Source organism: Parasteatoda tepidariorum, chromosome 10 (genome assembly GCF_043381705.1).
Source record: "Parasteatoda tepidariorum isolate YZ-2023 chromosome 10, CAS_Ptep_4.0, whole genome shotgun sequence".
NCBI lineage: Eukaryota > Metazoa > Arthropoda > Arachnida > Araneae > Theridiidae > Parasteatoda > Parasteatoda tepidariorum.
The window spans coordinates 45,669,884-45,687,005 of NC_092213.1; the positions used below are offsets into that span (position 1 = coordinate 45,669,884).

Here is a 17,122-nt window from a genome sequence, read left to right on the forward strand (position 1 = left end):
AAACAAATGTGCATATTGAAAATTTCTCAAATATTTTCCTTCTTAACCACAGACAAGAGTGGAATCTGTTCAGTCTGTATTTCGGTATGGATTTGATTAAGTATGACATAAAGACCAAATATGAGCATAAAGTATTTCTTATATACGTCAATGCTTTAAAATGTATGGTTCAATATTCTATATTAAAATTTTTAAACAATCCTTTATTGATTAACTGCTAGCTTTATGAAAATAGTGTATCTAAAGAATTATTACATGTTTCACATACTTGCATTGAAATCAAAATTAAGTAGAATATTCTTCATCAATGTTGTAATCATTTTATATGCTGCAATGTATAAGAAAAATTAATTTTGCTGCAAAAATTTTTCATAAAAATGTAAGGAAAACTCTAAAATATTTGAAAAGTTATCTTAATAATAAATAAATAAGTTTAAATTACCTAATATTTTTCTGGTGAAATAACAGCACTGATTAAATTATTTTATTTAGAGCTGCATTAATTTTTCTAAAAATCTTTCGCTGAGTAAAATATACCTTACCTAGTGCTGTCATTTGCTAAAAATGTTATCAAATAATATACAATTTAAATTTTATTCTCTTTTTCTTAATTTTAAAACAATTTACTGCTATTAAAGAGAATTTTTTAGTGTTTTATTGACTCTGTTAACAGCATGAATGGGCAATAGTCTTTATTGGTTCAATAAAATATCTTTTATGTAACTTAAGTCCATTTTTCAGGTTACTGGACATACATTATATAACATGTTGAAACTTGAAGAAAGCCTTGTTGATCAAGATGACAGGCCTTTGTACCCTCATAAAATAATTTCAACGGAAGTAAGTCGGACTCAATAAACTGATTTAATAACTGAATTATAACACTAATTTCATCTTGATATTATCTATTAATCTTTCATTTTATTTTTGCACAAATTTTCAACTCTTTTAAAAATTATATCATTGTCTAAAATTTAAAATTCTTTATAATTAATAACTTACTATAACAACTATATAAAAACAAAAAAGATAATTAAAAAAAAGAGAGAACAACGAAGAAAATTAAAAAAAATAATCAGTTTTAATTCATAAAATAAGTTAAAAATAAAGAGAAAATATGAAATATAATGATAATGATTGATGAAAAGAGAAGAAAAAAAGTTTGTGAAGTAAAAAATATTTTTAAAAAATTTTATTTAAAAAAATGAAAAACCCGAAAAAAATAATGAAAAGATTTAATCTTGTCATCAGCTCACACAATTATATCCGCAAAAAAGAGTGCTTTCTAATATTGCATTAATATAGTCAAAGCAATATATATCATTACAATAGTGTGAGAAGCACCCGAAAAATTGAACATATTAAGTAAAAAAATATTAGAATGTAGAAAAAAATGCAATATAATTGCAGAATAAAATACCAAATGTAATCTATAAAGCGAGTAGCGAAATCAAATGAATTTACTCTTTCAGTATCTTTCAAAAATTATTTAAAATATTTTCATAACAAGTTTGCCAGATTACAAAATATGAAAATAGCACTCTTTTTTGCGGATGTAATCATGTGGGCTGATACGAGATTATATCTTTTCAATATCCTTTTTCTGGCTTTTTAATATTTTTTTTAATAAATTTTTTTTAAATATTTTAAAAATATTTCACTTTATATAATTTTTCTTCTTTTTCATTATTCTTTATTATATTTTTTCCATGTTTTTATTCATAAATATATATGTAACATGAAAAGCTTCAACTGATCTTTGTATGTTATTCCTTTATCCAAATTTTCTTCCTTATGTAATATTCAAAACTAAACGCTTTCTCACGCTTAATTATTCACTCCCTCTTTTCTTATTCTATATTTAGATCTCAAGTATACATAAGCTAACATTTTATAGTTTTCACTTTACTAACTGTGGGAAACATATTTTTCTCTTGACCTATTTAATATACTGATTGTAATTACTCATGTTTCCCTTTTTCCTTAAGACAAAACATTATTACGAGACTATTTTGCAAGATTTTCTCTTATTTTTATTAGAGAACACTTTGATTTGTGTGTCATTTGATGTTCATTCTCTGATTATGATTGTTAAATAAAGTTAATTAGCTCTTTTTAAATCAAGTGCCTGTTCACCCAGCTCTCCCGACTGACATCATTATATACATAAATATATATAATTTTTTTTAATTAAATCTAATTAATTATATTTTGTAATTGTTGTTATTTTAGTAAGTACTAATCAAGCATGAAGCATTAGAATAAGGAATTAAGTACTAATTTTTTGTTCTAATGCTTCATGCTTGAATATATATTTGCATAATAACTTATGGTTTTAAGTATGAATTATTTTACCTGTACAAAAGAGTTTTACTGAGACACAGAAAAACTAAAGTATAAATTCAAGAACTAGAAAATGTTTGGTTTCTTTTCTGAATATTACTAGAAAATAAATAAAATCAAAGAATGGTTTTGACAAAATTATTTTAATTTTCTTTCCTTTATTAAAGAGAAAAATAAATGAGTTTTTTTTATTTTTTTTTTTATCAAAAAAGCTTGCATTCTGTGAAAATTAGTTCTATGTAATAATAAGATTATGGGTCTATTTTAAATAAGACTTTTTTTGACCAGAAAAATGTATCAATTGATGTCTACCATAGTAAAATTTTGCTTTATTTCTATTCGTAAAAATTGTGTTGTTTTTTATGCACTAGGTTTTGTCAAATCCATTTCCTGATATTATTCCTAGAGTCATTGTTAAAGAAAAAGAAGAGAGAAAACTGGAAAAACCAAAGGAAAAAATTAAAAAGTATGTATGACAGGTAAAATACTTTATTTAATTTTTATAAATGATTATTTTATTACTCTACTAGAAGGTCTTTGAACTAATATTTTTATTTATCTGCTTTGTAATAACTAAATTTTTTGTTGCATCTGTTTCTTTGCAATAACTAAATTTTTTGTAAATTGTGATGCTTGTATCTTTTTTTTTCTTCCTGAAGTTTAATAGTTCTCACATTTTCTCATAGTCAAGTTTCTGTAGAATGAAATTTTTCTGTTACGAAGGAAATTATAACCTATGAAAGATGAAGGATAAGTTTAAGCACATTACTAAGTCTAAGACTTATTAATGATTTTGCTTAGAAAAATACAGCTGATGAAAGTTACAGAGTGACTAAAATAACTTTTTTTTAAATTAAAATCAGATATTCTTTTTTTAAAAAAAAAGTTCCTTAAAAAGTTAATTATGGTTAGTTAAATTTTTAAATGTAATTAAAATTGAAATAATAATAAAATATTATAATTAATTAAATATAATAAAAATAAATTATGACAATATGTTTGAAACTTTAATACTGTATAAAAAAATGTTTTATATTAATATATAAGTGAAAATGTGTTATTTGAATTTTCTGAAAACTGATAGAAATATATCAGTAACATTTAAAAGCAAGCTAAACTAAACTAATCAAGAATTTAATTTCACACATCTTATTTTTTCCAATTTTAAAATGACTGATTGGATTTCGCTAAACAATCAGACACTTTAATTGCATTTTGTCACACATTTTTATTCTAAATAAAGTACCAAATAATTAAAAAACAAATGTGCATATTGAAGATATGCAACTTCTTTTTTAGTACCATTTATTTTATACGAAAAACGAATGTGTATGTTGTTAAAAACCAGTGAAATTTCTTTTACACATTGGCAACAAGAAAATTGAAATATCAAGCGAGTAAACAATCATAAGCATGAATTCTTAAACATGCAGAATTAAAAATTTTTGGATGAAAATTCTTTTCTCATCTGGACAATTAGAAGCTGAAGCGAACTGAGGTATAATTTGTGCAGAAATGGAGGATAAATAGCAAATAATTCTTAAAAATTAAGAGACTGAGTCATATATTTTTTTATTGTACTTAGTGATTTTTGTTACTCAGAAGATGGGTGCGTTTTCACCACCCCCTCATCAACAAAAATTACCCACTTATGCTTTTTTTCATTCTCTTCGGAAACAAGACCAAAATATTAAGCATTCAATGAGTAAACTGGAATTGGGAAGCTATCTGAAGGAAACTGCAAAAGTATTTTTTTGGTTGGCGAGCGCAGTGAGCAGAAATAAAAGCCCTCCGGCATTAGAAATTTTTTTTGTAAGATTTGGCAGTATAATTATAATTAGTATTATAATCAGTATTCTGTGACAATCATCTCTAGCACTAATATCTTTCTGCAAGATACTTTTAATAATAACTAATATGCATATTATTAATTAAATTTAAAGTAACAGAAACGTTGTATATACATAAACAGGGTGCGTAGCGTTTTTAAAAGTGCTTAAAGGTGCTTATTTTCGTTTTTTAAAAGCCCTTAAAGGTGCTTTTTTCATAGGGTGTTTTTAAAAAGTGCTTTATTTTTCCTTTTCCAAAATGAGATATTTTTTCTTTGCCATATTTATTTTTGCCACAAATTAAGCAAAATGACATTGTTTTGTCCCAACGTTTTCAAAATTAATTCAACCCCAATCTATTTCGCCGTGCTGTCGGTCCGTAGCGTATGAAAACGCCATTTGTTTTACATGTTTGATAAAATACTTGGGGATCCGCATGCGCGTATGCTGAGCTGGATTCAGTGGGACGGATTTTTGCCCTCTCATGTGCAACTCTGCTACATTTTGCAAGAGATTCTCAATTTCAGGATTCAATTAGTTTTGGAATGATAATTTAAAAATACTTCATATTTAAAAAAGGTGATAATTATCCTTACTCCAAAATTTTGGGTTTTTGACAATTATCAAGAACTATGTCAAATTTTTTTTTGACATAACGGATAAAGCAGCCAATTGTCAAAAATGTGTCAACTTTGCCTAATTATATTTTTAAGTACTTAAAAATATTTTTGAGTGCTTGAAAAGTGCCTAAAAGGTGCTTATTTTTCGTAGAAAAATTTAGCTATGCACCCTGAAAAAAAAGCTGTTTGGAAACAATAAAATTTCATGTATTTTTTTAAAAATGTGTACTATTTTTATATTCTAATGTCATGGGCGAAATTCTCACATTTTGTAAGAGGAAAACACACTAAGTATTTCTTTTTTCGCATTTCGTAAATATCATCGCATAAAATAATAATTAAAAATCACAAAATCCGTGAAATAAAAGAAAACCAAGTTTTTTTTATTTTTCCCAAATAAAAACAAGAAAAAATCATGAGCATTTCTTCTCTGATGCGGGAAAAAGGCATCTTTTGAATTTAATTGTGGAGGTAAAAAAACCTTTAATACATTTCTGCAGAAAAGAAATTTTTTGCTTCAATACTCTTTTTTTTTCTTTTTTTTTCCATTCTTCTCAAATAAGAATCGAAAAATTACGAACATTTTTTCCCCCTCTGATGAGCGAAAAAGGCATCTTTTAACTATAATAAATAGAGAAAAAAATTTCGAAAATTTTTGCAGAAAGGAAAACCAAAATTTTTTACTTTCTGAATGGGAAATTCTTTCTGCAAGAACTCTATAACATTCTTCGACAATGTCGCCGTGTCTCTGCGATTTTGCGACGGGGAGCAATATAAGGTAGAATAAAATACGTAAAAATCAAAATATGTCATAAAGAAAGTTACAAATTTAAGCAAAATAGGTCTAAAATAAATTAAACTGAAAGGAGAAAAACTTAGAACCTCTTTTCAGCTATGATTATTCTCTTAATAAATTCTTAAAGCCTTTAGCGATATTTAACTGAGTATTTGAAAATAAATCTGTATCTCCTAATTATATAACAGTGTTTTTTTGTGTTTAATTTTTATAAATATAGTCTAATATCCACTAAAAAGTGTATAAGTGTGATACCATTGATTTTTTATAAGACCTTTTTTTATTAGTTTTATTTTAGTATTATCTTTTTAAATAACTATTATAATTAACCTTTAGCTAATTAGCAAATAGCTAAAGGTTGGTTTAATTATGAATTGAAACTAAAGAGATATTATTAAATAAAATTTGCTTAAAATACCCTAAATTATTCAGAATGGTACCCAGAATTTTTTTTTATACTCTTTGTCTTAAAGAAATTATTACTTCAAAAATAGGTTATAGCAACTAAATTAAAAAAATGTATATGAAATTAATATTTCAGATCAAACTAATAGCAAATTTGTCTCTGAATTTATACAAATTAGACCATATGAAATTGGTTCAAGTTTTTAGGTTGTGGTAAATATTTTTAAGCTATTAATAATGCCAACAAAAAATGATTGTGTAAATTTTTTAGTGCTCATTCAATATTATTTCAGACCCAATAACTGAAATGTTTAGTTTATTCTTGTTTCATTTGACAAAATGTAAGATATTTAACTTTTACAAATAACGTACGTATAATGTACTTATATAATTCATATTGTGTTTTAGATTGCAAGTCAAGAAAAACTGTAGATTTAAATTCTTTAAAAAATGAGAAACAATTCAGACTAAATAAGTTAACTTGAAATATAATTGCTTATTGTCTGTTTCTTTAGCAGATTGAAATGTCATAATATTGAATAGTTTTGATTTTATTTTAATAATCTTCTGACTTTATTTCGAAAGTTTATAAATTTTAATAAAGTTTATGTGACTCTTAAATTTCCAGTTTTAGTTTTAAAAAAAGTAAATAAATAAGTAGAAAATAAATAACAGTTTAGTTTGTACAAAATTTGCCAAACAATTCATGCATTTTCAAAATTTCTGACAAAGTCAAAAAGTCTAATTTATATTTACTTGAAAAAATGATTTTCTAGTCTTGTTCATTGTTATTTCAAATTATAACTGGCATTCTATTTAAATGATGTTTTTAAACCATGAATAAATATTTTTAAGAAGTCTTAATTATTGTGAATAAAATAATCTTGAATAGAAATAGTAGAAGTTTTTTATTAAGTTCAGTCAAATGTCTATATCTAAATTTTTTAATGACTCGAAGTATAATTTTAAGTGCATTATAGTACTATGATTAACTTCGAATAATTTATGTATTACTCAAAATGTGGTAAATTGATTTTTTCTATAATTCAAAGAAATTTTCTTATCTTCAACAAAATCAAATTTTATCTATTAGTTAAATCTTTTTCCTTTTAATGAAAGAAAAAAAAATTGCAGCTTAAATAGATTTTGGTGTTTTCATTGAATTGCCTAACCAAAACTCCTGGGGAAAAAAAGAAACTAACAATTTTCCAAAAAATGCTTTTATAAATGATTTTTAGTATTTCGTGCAGTTCTAGTCTGAAAAGTCCGAATCCCTTTCAAAGCTAAAACAAAAAGGTGTTTGGAGTTGTTTCTCTGTAGAAATAAATATTTAAAGTAGTCTTTTATACATTTTTAGGAATTTTTCGGACAAGATAAGTGTTGTAAAACGCATGAAAGTAAAACGTTCGATTTCTTTCAAAAGATTTTAACTATAATTTTCTTTTTTTTTTTTTTACTTCTTCGAAATATTGAATAAAAAAAATTGTAACTACTGCTTATTTTTTTAATTTTCTAAAGTTTACAAAACATTTTGGAAACGATATTTCTTTTAATAAAAATATCTGCTGTTATTAGCTTTTAATAGTAATTTACCTAACTTTGTAAAAAAAATAATAATAAGTAAAAGAAAGTAATTGTAAGAATTTCGATGTGTTTGTGAATTTTCGATGTGTTTTCATTACACTTTGAGTTATTAAAGTTTCACGGCAATTGTAATTTCATTTCGACAGAATTTCTCTGTAATGTTAATTTTATTTTAGTTTTTTCTTTTTCTTTTTAAAATTTTTTTTTAAGATTTAGATTAAGATTTTATTATTTTAGAAATTATAAACTCTTGTCTTTTGGTGAGGAGGCAGAAGAAGATGAAGCTGAAATTGAAACTGTTAATCAGGTAAAAAATCTCTAACTTTTCTGTAAATGATTTTTTTGCAACATTTTTCAAATAGGTAAAAAAATGCACCTTTATATCATTAAAAGGTGTTTTTTTATTATTTTTATTTATTTATTCATTTTTTGAAAATATAGTTATGCACTTTGCTTGCTTATTTAAATTGCATTATTACTTTGCATTTGCTTTTTTAATTTTTTAAAAATTATATTTATCAAAAATTTATTTATTCTGTACATTATTGTTGTATAATGTTTATTAAAGTAATAAAATGCTGAAATTGTTTTATTGAACATTAAAAGAGAATATTTGATTAAGACCTTAACTTCTCATGTTACCTCCATTTTTCAAACTCAAATTCTTGTTTTAATCAAATACTAATAAAAATCAAGCAGCATTACATTAAAATATAAATTTCATGCTTTAAAAAGATATGCAATATACTAATGTAAGCAAAGTTTGAAATTTTAACATTTCGGTTTATTTTCGTGGAATCGCCCATTTTTTTATTTAAAAACAGCTAGAGTGAATGGTCTTTTCTACCTTCATTTTAATTCAGTTATGGCTATATATAAATTGGGTAATGAGAAAGTCTTTTGTTAATTCTTTGTAATAATATTGGCTTTTCATTTATGCTTTTCTTAGCATCGAAACTAAAAACATGAGTTATAAGTTAATTAATATTTTTTTCATAATTTAATTAAAAAAATTGGAGCAGTGTTGTAGTAATTCATAAATCTTGATAAAAAATATTATTTGATTTCATTTTTTCAAAGATGGATTTATTTTAATTGAATAATAATATTTGGTATTGAATTTAAAAATGCAATTAATGTATTGAAAGTTTAATAATAAATTTTTAAGTAAAAGATGAAGAAATAATCTGATTTCTATCCAAATATTTTTCTTTAAGCATTAAAATTACAATTTATATGTTTTATATTGTTTGTTTCATCTTCCACTTTCATATCATAGGTTTACAAAGGACAAAGTAAAAGTAGTCATGATCTGATCGATGATCCAGAACTAAGCTCAGTACCTGCTGTAAATATAAATGAAGGCTTCACATCAAAAAACGATTCCAGTTCAGCTACTTTAGAAAATATTCGTAAAAAGCTAGACAAAACTAGTGCTAATGCTGAAAAACCAGTTGAAAATGATAAAAATGTCCACAAATCTGAAAAAGATGAGGCTCTTGATAAAAGGTACTACTTATAATACATTGTCTTTTCTTTTATATAGTTTATTGCTACAACGTTTATAACTTATCAATTATCCCAAAAAAGAATTTTAAATAACTAGATGATAATTTTACAAATTATTTATTTTGCTAACATGCAAATACATTTAAAAATGCAGTTTTCCAAGTAATCTTCTTAAATGTATATATTTGGACATATAGATTAAACTTACTAAATTTTTGAATTGTTACTTGGTAATAGATTAGTGAGGTTAGTGAGATTTTCATAGAAATAAAAAAAAAGGGCAGGGTTCTTATATATAGGAAGAAAGAAGTCAACTTCAGTTTTGGAATGAAATAAATAAATAAAAATTATAAATTAATAAAAGCATTTGTGAAATTTAATTTTGCTGTTATTTTTTATTGTCTTTAAAATAATTAATAAAAGATTAAAAAATACCAATTGAGCAGTAAAAGCATTCATAAATCAAAAGAAGTCTGTAATCTTATGAAAACTATTCAAGCTAACAACTATATCTAATATTAAATTATCATGAAATTAAGTACATAAAATTCTATTTAAAAAATGTAATATTTTGAACTGCTATAAAGCTATTTTAATGAATCATCAAATTGATGTTATGTTAAGGAAAATGCTTAAAAGCCATTAAGTCATGCATCATTTTTTTAGTTCAAGCACTTTATGCTTGTAATTCTTTGTGGTTTTATATTATTTATCTTCAAAAAGAAAAGCTTATCATTAAATAGAGTTTATCAACTTGAAAAGGAACTATCTCTCATTTTGAAATGAAAATGGTGTAAAAAACACAATATGGTAATAAAAAGGAGGAGGAGGGTGGAAAAAGTACACAGTAAAATAGCCACAGCCCATGGTAAGCCACTGTAAAAAAAAATGTACAAAGCGAACTTCGGTGCAGGTATAGTAAACATTTCAAATACTGTCACATTCATTTTTCATAATCATCTTTGTAACGTCATGTTTCTTTTTTTCCATGTCCTAGATCAGATATGATATAATGAATGAGAGAACTTAGTGCTAACTCACTTTATGATAGTAGCATTCTGTTAATAATTTCGCATACAACCGAAGAAAGTTTGTATATTTACAAAAATACCCTGATTTTCCAACTATTTAAATATTCAAACATAATACTGGTCCCAAAGAAGTCAAATAAAATGTTGATAGTTTAAATATAAATATGAATGAGTTATTAATATTACCATATTTTTGTATTTACATATTTATCGAGCCAGTATTCCATACTAATTTTCCCCCCTATTTGCTCAATGTTCCAGGAAGGAAATTCGTAGACAAATAAAGGAATTGAAGAAAGAATTAAGTCAAAAGAAGGAAAAAGAACCGGATGTTGCTTCAGTTGAAGTTGTAGAAGGTAATATTTTGATACATACTTTTCTTGTATGAAACATTTATTATATACTTGCCATCTTTGAGTACCATAATGATCACCTTTTAAAAATATCTTGTACAACATATAAACTTGAATGGTAACCTAACTGAATGCACAACACAACTATATTTAAATATTCTAATTCTTCAACCCCTCATCTAATCAGAACACCATAATTAGTTTTAGACAATATCTTAACTTACTTTTATCTTTGCCGTTAACCCTTTCAACCCGGCTTTTGAAGCATCAAAATTTAAGTATGAAAAGCAGTTTATGTTAATGCTGACTTATAAAATTAGTGCACTATGAGTTTAAAGATTTCCTTTCTTCCCGTTTTTCCAGAAATCTCCTGGGACAATATATCCCGATTTTCTTGAATATTGTAAAAATACCTTGCATGGGAATAAGCAATGAAAATAATATAAATGCATCAAATTATTTATTACCAGAAGTTGTCTTATCAGAAGTTATAGAAACCATAAATTGTTGTTATAAAATAATCAAAACAAAAACTAAAATTTTGTCTTATAATATTTTTATCACTAATGGGATATATTGCCCCTCTGGTAAGTACGATTAGGTTATATTGTCCCAATGTTAAGCACAATTGAGACAATATACCCCACAAAATAGAATTTGTCAAAATTTCTTTAATCTGATACTAAATAGGTTCAGTTATTACTTAATAAGAACAAACGACTATTTTTCACAAAATATGGCAAAAATATAGTTATACTTACCTCAAAATTCAGAAAATGCATAAAATAAAACGAGATTCACTCCCATGCTTACAAACAGAAGTGTGTCGTTTTGAATATGAAAGTGTTTCCAAGTTCCTTTAGTCATATTTTTATTCCCTAATACCTAAAGAACCGTGAAAGCATTAAAAAAAGAACATGCGGAATTGGGATCCGTTTATCCATTAAGGAATAAAGAGTCATCTTTTAGAACGTATATATCCCATTAGGATCAAAAGGGTTAAATCATAAAAACCAACATGAGTATAAGTATGGGACATTTTAACATAGTAAACAATCAAATTATTAAAATTATATCCATCCCTGTCATAAGATAGGATAGAAAACGCATAGCTGTGCTCCATTATGTGCTGTATTTTCCTAACCTACCTCTAAAGCCATAACTTGATTTTCGCATAATATATATATATATATGCTATTGCTCGAAAAAGGCAAGCTTCGTCATCAATAATTGGTATGATAGTATGTGTTACTATAGCACCGTTTATGTTCAAAATTTCTACAGCCATTTAAAAAAGGATAAAAAATAAATCTGAACAATTATTTTGTCACTAAGTTTTCATTTCTATAAAAATACAAAATTGTTCTAAATGTAGAGCATAACCAACTCTTTAGCATTACTTAAATTATTAATTGAGGCAACTAAAAATTGAATCTAAATTAATACTTAATGTATAACTAATTTTTAGCACTACTTAAATTATAACTTTAGACAACCTAACAAAGTGAATAATAACTATGTTGCCAATAAATAGAAAATACCCGAGTTTGTGGTGCCACATAAGAGAAATATATAGAGAGATTTTACTCAATTCTCTCAAGTAATATCTTACTGCTTCAGTTTCTTTAGATTATTTATTTAATATGGTAGATTATTAAGCTCCTAGTAGTTTGTAATTGTACAGTGTACAATGGAAAATTAGAGACAAGATAAACTTCTCATCTTCTGCAAATGGTGTACTATTTTGTTAATTAATAAACTTTTCATTAAAAAATACATTTCTCACAAATTTTACTTGCACAGAGCTGCTATAATAATTAGAATTAAGCTTAAAATACATACTATACATTTAAGAAATACTTTTACTTCTCAATTTAAGTTATTAAATTTGCCATATACACCTTTAGTTTTTAGTGGACTTTTTTCATTCCATATGCATAATGTGCTCATATAATTTCATGTGCATGATGATTAAAAATCATAGGGCTTTGATAACAATAGTTTTTGTGCAACAATTTAATTGTTTTTTAAACTGCAATGCTATTAACAGTTTATTTGGAATTTTTTAGAAGTACCTGAAAAGGAAGAAAATAGTGTATTATCTCTATACCACAAACAGTTAGAGAAATATCAAGACAAAAGTAAATCTATATCTCGAAAAGGAACATCTGAGCGAGAACAACAAGTAAATAGTTTTATTACTATTAGCATTTTTTAAAATTCTTTAACAGCAACTTTCCTTTATTTAATTAAAATATAGTGAAAAATGAAATAAAATTTGTAAATTTTGATTAAAAGTAAAGCTTTTTTTAAACAAACTCATACAAAACAGAATTATTCAAATTCATTAAATATTAAATACATTAACAATCCTCTGGTATATTTAAACTTTAGCTTTCAAAAGTTCTACCTAATTAATTTAAAAATACTATTTTAATTCCCATTGTTGTATGTTAAAAATGTTTATTTTAAACTATTAATTAGTTACTTTTTTTATTTTAACAGACACTGAAATTTCTGGAAAAATTCAGGACCACTTTACAAAGTGCAAAAACGACTGTCACAAAAAAAGATGAGATAAAGTCTTCTGATGAAGAAGATGATGAAACATGGTGACTATTACTATTTTTGTTCATTAAATAATACTTTTGCACTGCAGGTTCCAGGTAAAAATAATTGAATTTATGGTGTTATACTGATTAAGTTTAAAAAAAACTTGTTAATATAGTTTTAGTTTTAATAATTCTTGAACTTTGGCACTTCATTAGTTTGCTAACATGGAATCTAAAGATAAATAGAATTTCATAAACCATTTTTGCAAAGAAAAAAAAGTGCTAAGGAATGGATTTAAAAATTTAAATAATCCTCAATGCTGATGAATCGGTTCAGAGTCATCACTGTGCATGTGTTAAAATAAAGTTCTAATATATATATATNAACCTTGAATGATTGTTTCTCAAAGGACCATTCATTATGTACTATAGATATGGAAAAAACTTATAAATGTATAAAAAATAATAAAAAAAGTATTGGATTTAAAAAAAAAAATTTAATACATAGTCTAAAAATTTTTTAATGAAAAAATTATATACTTAATGCATAATATATTAAAATAAAACATTTGAATTTCTTTTGAAATATATTCAGTAAATTCATAAACTTCAGTACTATAGAATCTCAATCGATCGTTTCTCATGGTGGGAGGATAGATATGAATGATAGATACATTGTGAACGATAGATACAGAACTAGAATGAATGTGTGTCCACATAAAATATCAAACAATGTCTTGTAAAGTGAATTTGGAAATTAATAAATTAACAGTAGGTATAGTAATTTTTCTTTAAAAAAATTAGGAATTGCTTTGAAAATATGAAAAATGCGAAATAAAGTTGAATAGAAACAATTTATTTAAAATATTTGTAAATTTTGGTTTAGATACAAGCTTTTCTTCTTAGTGCAAATAATAAGTTTTTGACATATGTTACAGATTACGGTTCATTTACTGTACCTTTCTATGACTACAGAAAGTTTTTTTCCGAAACTTTGAGACCTGGTTGTGGCTAACTCCATTTTATTTTATAATGTATAACCGTCGTTGAACCGCTGACAAAATTTTGGGTTTATGACTTACAATGTTCAACTCCTTAGCCTTGTAATTTTGAACCCAATCCAGAAGATAAGGAAACTCCTGGATTGGATCAAGTATTGGGAGAAATTTGCCTTTGTGAAGGACTTTTTGATGGAATTAACATTTGCATTACTTGAAGAGGAAAACCTCCCATGGTTAGCCTGACAGCAAAGGTACTCTAATCCATGATCCGTCTACCACTGAGGATATCTTTACATCAGCACTGTATACGCTGCAAGCAGGGTGCGGAATTTATATCGACCAGCCATCGATGGGATTCGAGCCCAGGTCACCTTGTTGGAAGGCGAGCGTTCTATCCCCTGAGCTACTGCGGCTCTGGTTAACTCCATTGTCTCCAGCGATATCACATTGGACTTCATAAGCTTTTGAGACCCTTTCTTGAACCGACAATACCACAGGTTTCAACATTTTCGTCTCCTGGTGCATGAACATCAAATGGGCTGATTGAGGCATTTTCCCCTGTTTACTGTAAAAAATTCTCATTTTCTTCTTTATTAATAACATCAAGAGTAATTTTTTTCGTCTTAAAACTAATTAGCTGCAATATTTTTGAAAATGTCAGCAGAATTTCTGACTGTACGTACAGGAAAACCATAGAAGGGGGAATGATAGATCTAAGTTTGATTATATATCTATATGCTATTATTAGTTTAGGATTGGTATTAGGATGAAAATTTTTAATGGTAACGTAGCTACAAAATATTGTCAGATGCACAGCTGAAGTTTTTTTTTTTTTTTTAAAAAAAAGACAGAATATCAGACAAAAACTTATTTTAAATATTATATGATACAACCTATTCAAATGTTGGAAAGATGCATTGATAAACTTTAAAATTGAATCAGTCATGTTTAATTTAAGAATAAAAATAAAATGTTAAGAAAAATTGCATTTGGAAAGGGAAAAAATAATTATTTCTTCTTCAGATAAAAAGTTTTTATTTCAGGTTTAAATGTTATAAAAATTTAAAAAAAATTCAAACAACATTATAAAGTAGTTTTATTCTCTAAAATTCATTTTACTTTGTAACTTTTAGGATATGACAATTTAATGTTTTAATAATTTTCATCATAATTGAAGCTGTCATATCTAATCACACGTGTTGTTAATGTAGACGATACTAATCTCATTAATATCAGATAGAAAATTAAAGCCTATTAATTTTATTTGCAGGTTAGCTCACTGTTTAAGAGCAGAAGATCAAAAATTAGTATTAGCAAAGGATGCTAATTTGCCTACCGCTGATCGATATGATTTAACTGATCCAAGAAATCCTTTAAATCAAAGAAGAAGGAATGAAAAAAAGATGAAAAAGTAACATTTTCATTCACATTGAACTGTACTGTTAAAACCAATTGTTTTTAACTTTTTGCTCTTAACTGTAAATATTAAAATAAAACATCCTTTTTAAAAAATTTTAATTTAGCATTTATGAAATAGAAAATTTTGCAAACTGTAAAGAATAAATGTCTGACAACTCTGGATAAGCAAATTTTTACAGGGAACTGCAAACCTGTGTCTGCTTTATGTTAAAACAATGCATTTATTTGTACTTATCTTTTAAAAACATTTTTTTTAAAAATTCTTAGGGAAAATAAAAGCTGCAAATTATTATCTGGTTAAAAATATTATGGAACATATCATTTTGTCTAAATATTTTAGGAAATAATCTCGTATTGTCTAAAAATTTTGGGTCATAGTCTCATACTTTGGAACATAATCTCACATTGCCAAAATTTAGTGACTCAGAATCTGACTTGAAAATTATGAACTTACTACATAACAATATTAAAACAAAAATCATAATAGGAAAAATTAAAAGGTATAATTTAAAGGTTAATAAAAATTAAAATTAATCAGTATCTTTTTTTAAGTGGAAATTTTGATATACTTATATTTTCAAGCTTTCTTTTAATTTTACTATTGTGAAGTTTTACTTTGATTTTATTTGTATTTAAAATTATAACACTTGTAATTACATTAATTTAATATTTCTTAATTTTGTTATTGTTTGAGGCAGATGTAAAAAGAAAAACAGAAATAGTTCCTTCATATTTGACAAATCAAATATTTTCTATCTTATTTTTAATGTCTATTTTTGAATATAAATTATAAGTCAATGCATCTACTATTTAAATTTAGGAATGCAGATGTTATCCTCATACTTAATTCATTTTTAAAAATAAAATAAATATTTGCTCAAAGGCTCATCAAAAATTTTATAGTTTTTACTTTTGAATAATGTTTGAATCAAACATTACCAAACCTTTGATGGAGTTATAAGAAATGAACTAAAAATAAAAAATTGTTTTATAAAGAGAAAATTACTATTTTTTCCCATCAAATTATATAAAAAGGTCAATTTCATTAGTATTTATGAAAACAACTTGATTAAAATTACAGGTAGCTGTAATGAACCCCCCAACATTAACTAAGTTTCAAGCAAACGCTTTAAAATCGCAAGATTTTTCAATTCAATCATAATAATTTAATGCTTCTGCTGCAAATCTCGGCCCGCTCGAGAAGAATTTCATTCGACTATTTTTTATGGTGGTACATTAATTATCAATACATATCATCAACATTTTAAATGTGTTACCTTTTTTTATTATGAGTCGGAGTCATATTTAATAATAAGATTATGAACGCTTTAAAGAAAAAATATTTATTTTTTTAAATTTAAGTGATCATATGCTTTTAATCACTTTTTACTATCAATACCAGTCAGTGCCTGCTGGAAAACATGAAATATTAACTCCAACACACTTTCCTAAATTGACTATGGATCTATTTTATAGCTTTACAAAATTAAACTATTAATTGATAAAAAATAAACTTTAGTAATGGATGAAAACGACTAAATTCTATTTTTATCCAGATTTATTTAATAGATAAAAACATGATATGTAATTTTTATCCTTTAGATATTAAGAATGCTCAAGAATAACTTTTTGAAATATTACATAAAAAGATCATTACGCCTGGATTTTTCTGGAAAGATG

The 17,122-nt window shown here is 25.3% G+C and overlaps 1 protein-coding gene across 1 annotated transcript in view; it reads left to right on the plus strand.

Annotated features, from left to right (window-relative positions):
* Positions 1-15,535, plus strand: part of LOC107448062 (spliceosome-associated protein CWC27 homolog) — a gene marked incomplete in the record, with an annotated part of 22,050 nt that extends 6,515 nt beyond the window's left edge. The window contains 8 exon segments of the mRNA XM_043040298.2: positions 742-840; positions 2,715-2,809; positions 7,815-7,884; positions 8,857-9,086; positions 10,379-10,473; positions 12,540-12,655; positions 12,976-13,082; positions 15,294-15,535. Of these exon segments, the coding sequence (XP_042896232.1) occupies positions 742-840; positions 2,715-2,809; positions 7,815-7,884; positions 8,857-9,086; positions 10,379-10,473; positions 12,540-12,655; positions 12,976-13,082; positions 15,294-15,438 (957 nt within the window).
* Between the last annotated feature and the right edge of the window lie 1,587 nt (positions 15,536-17,122).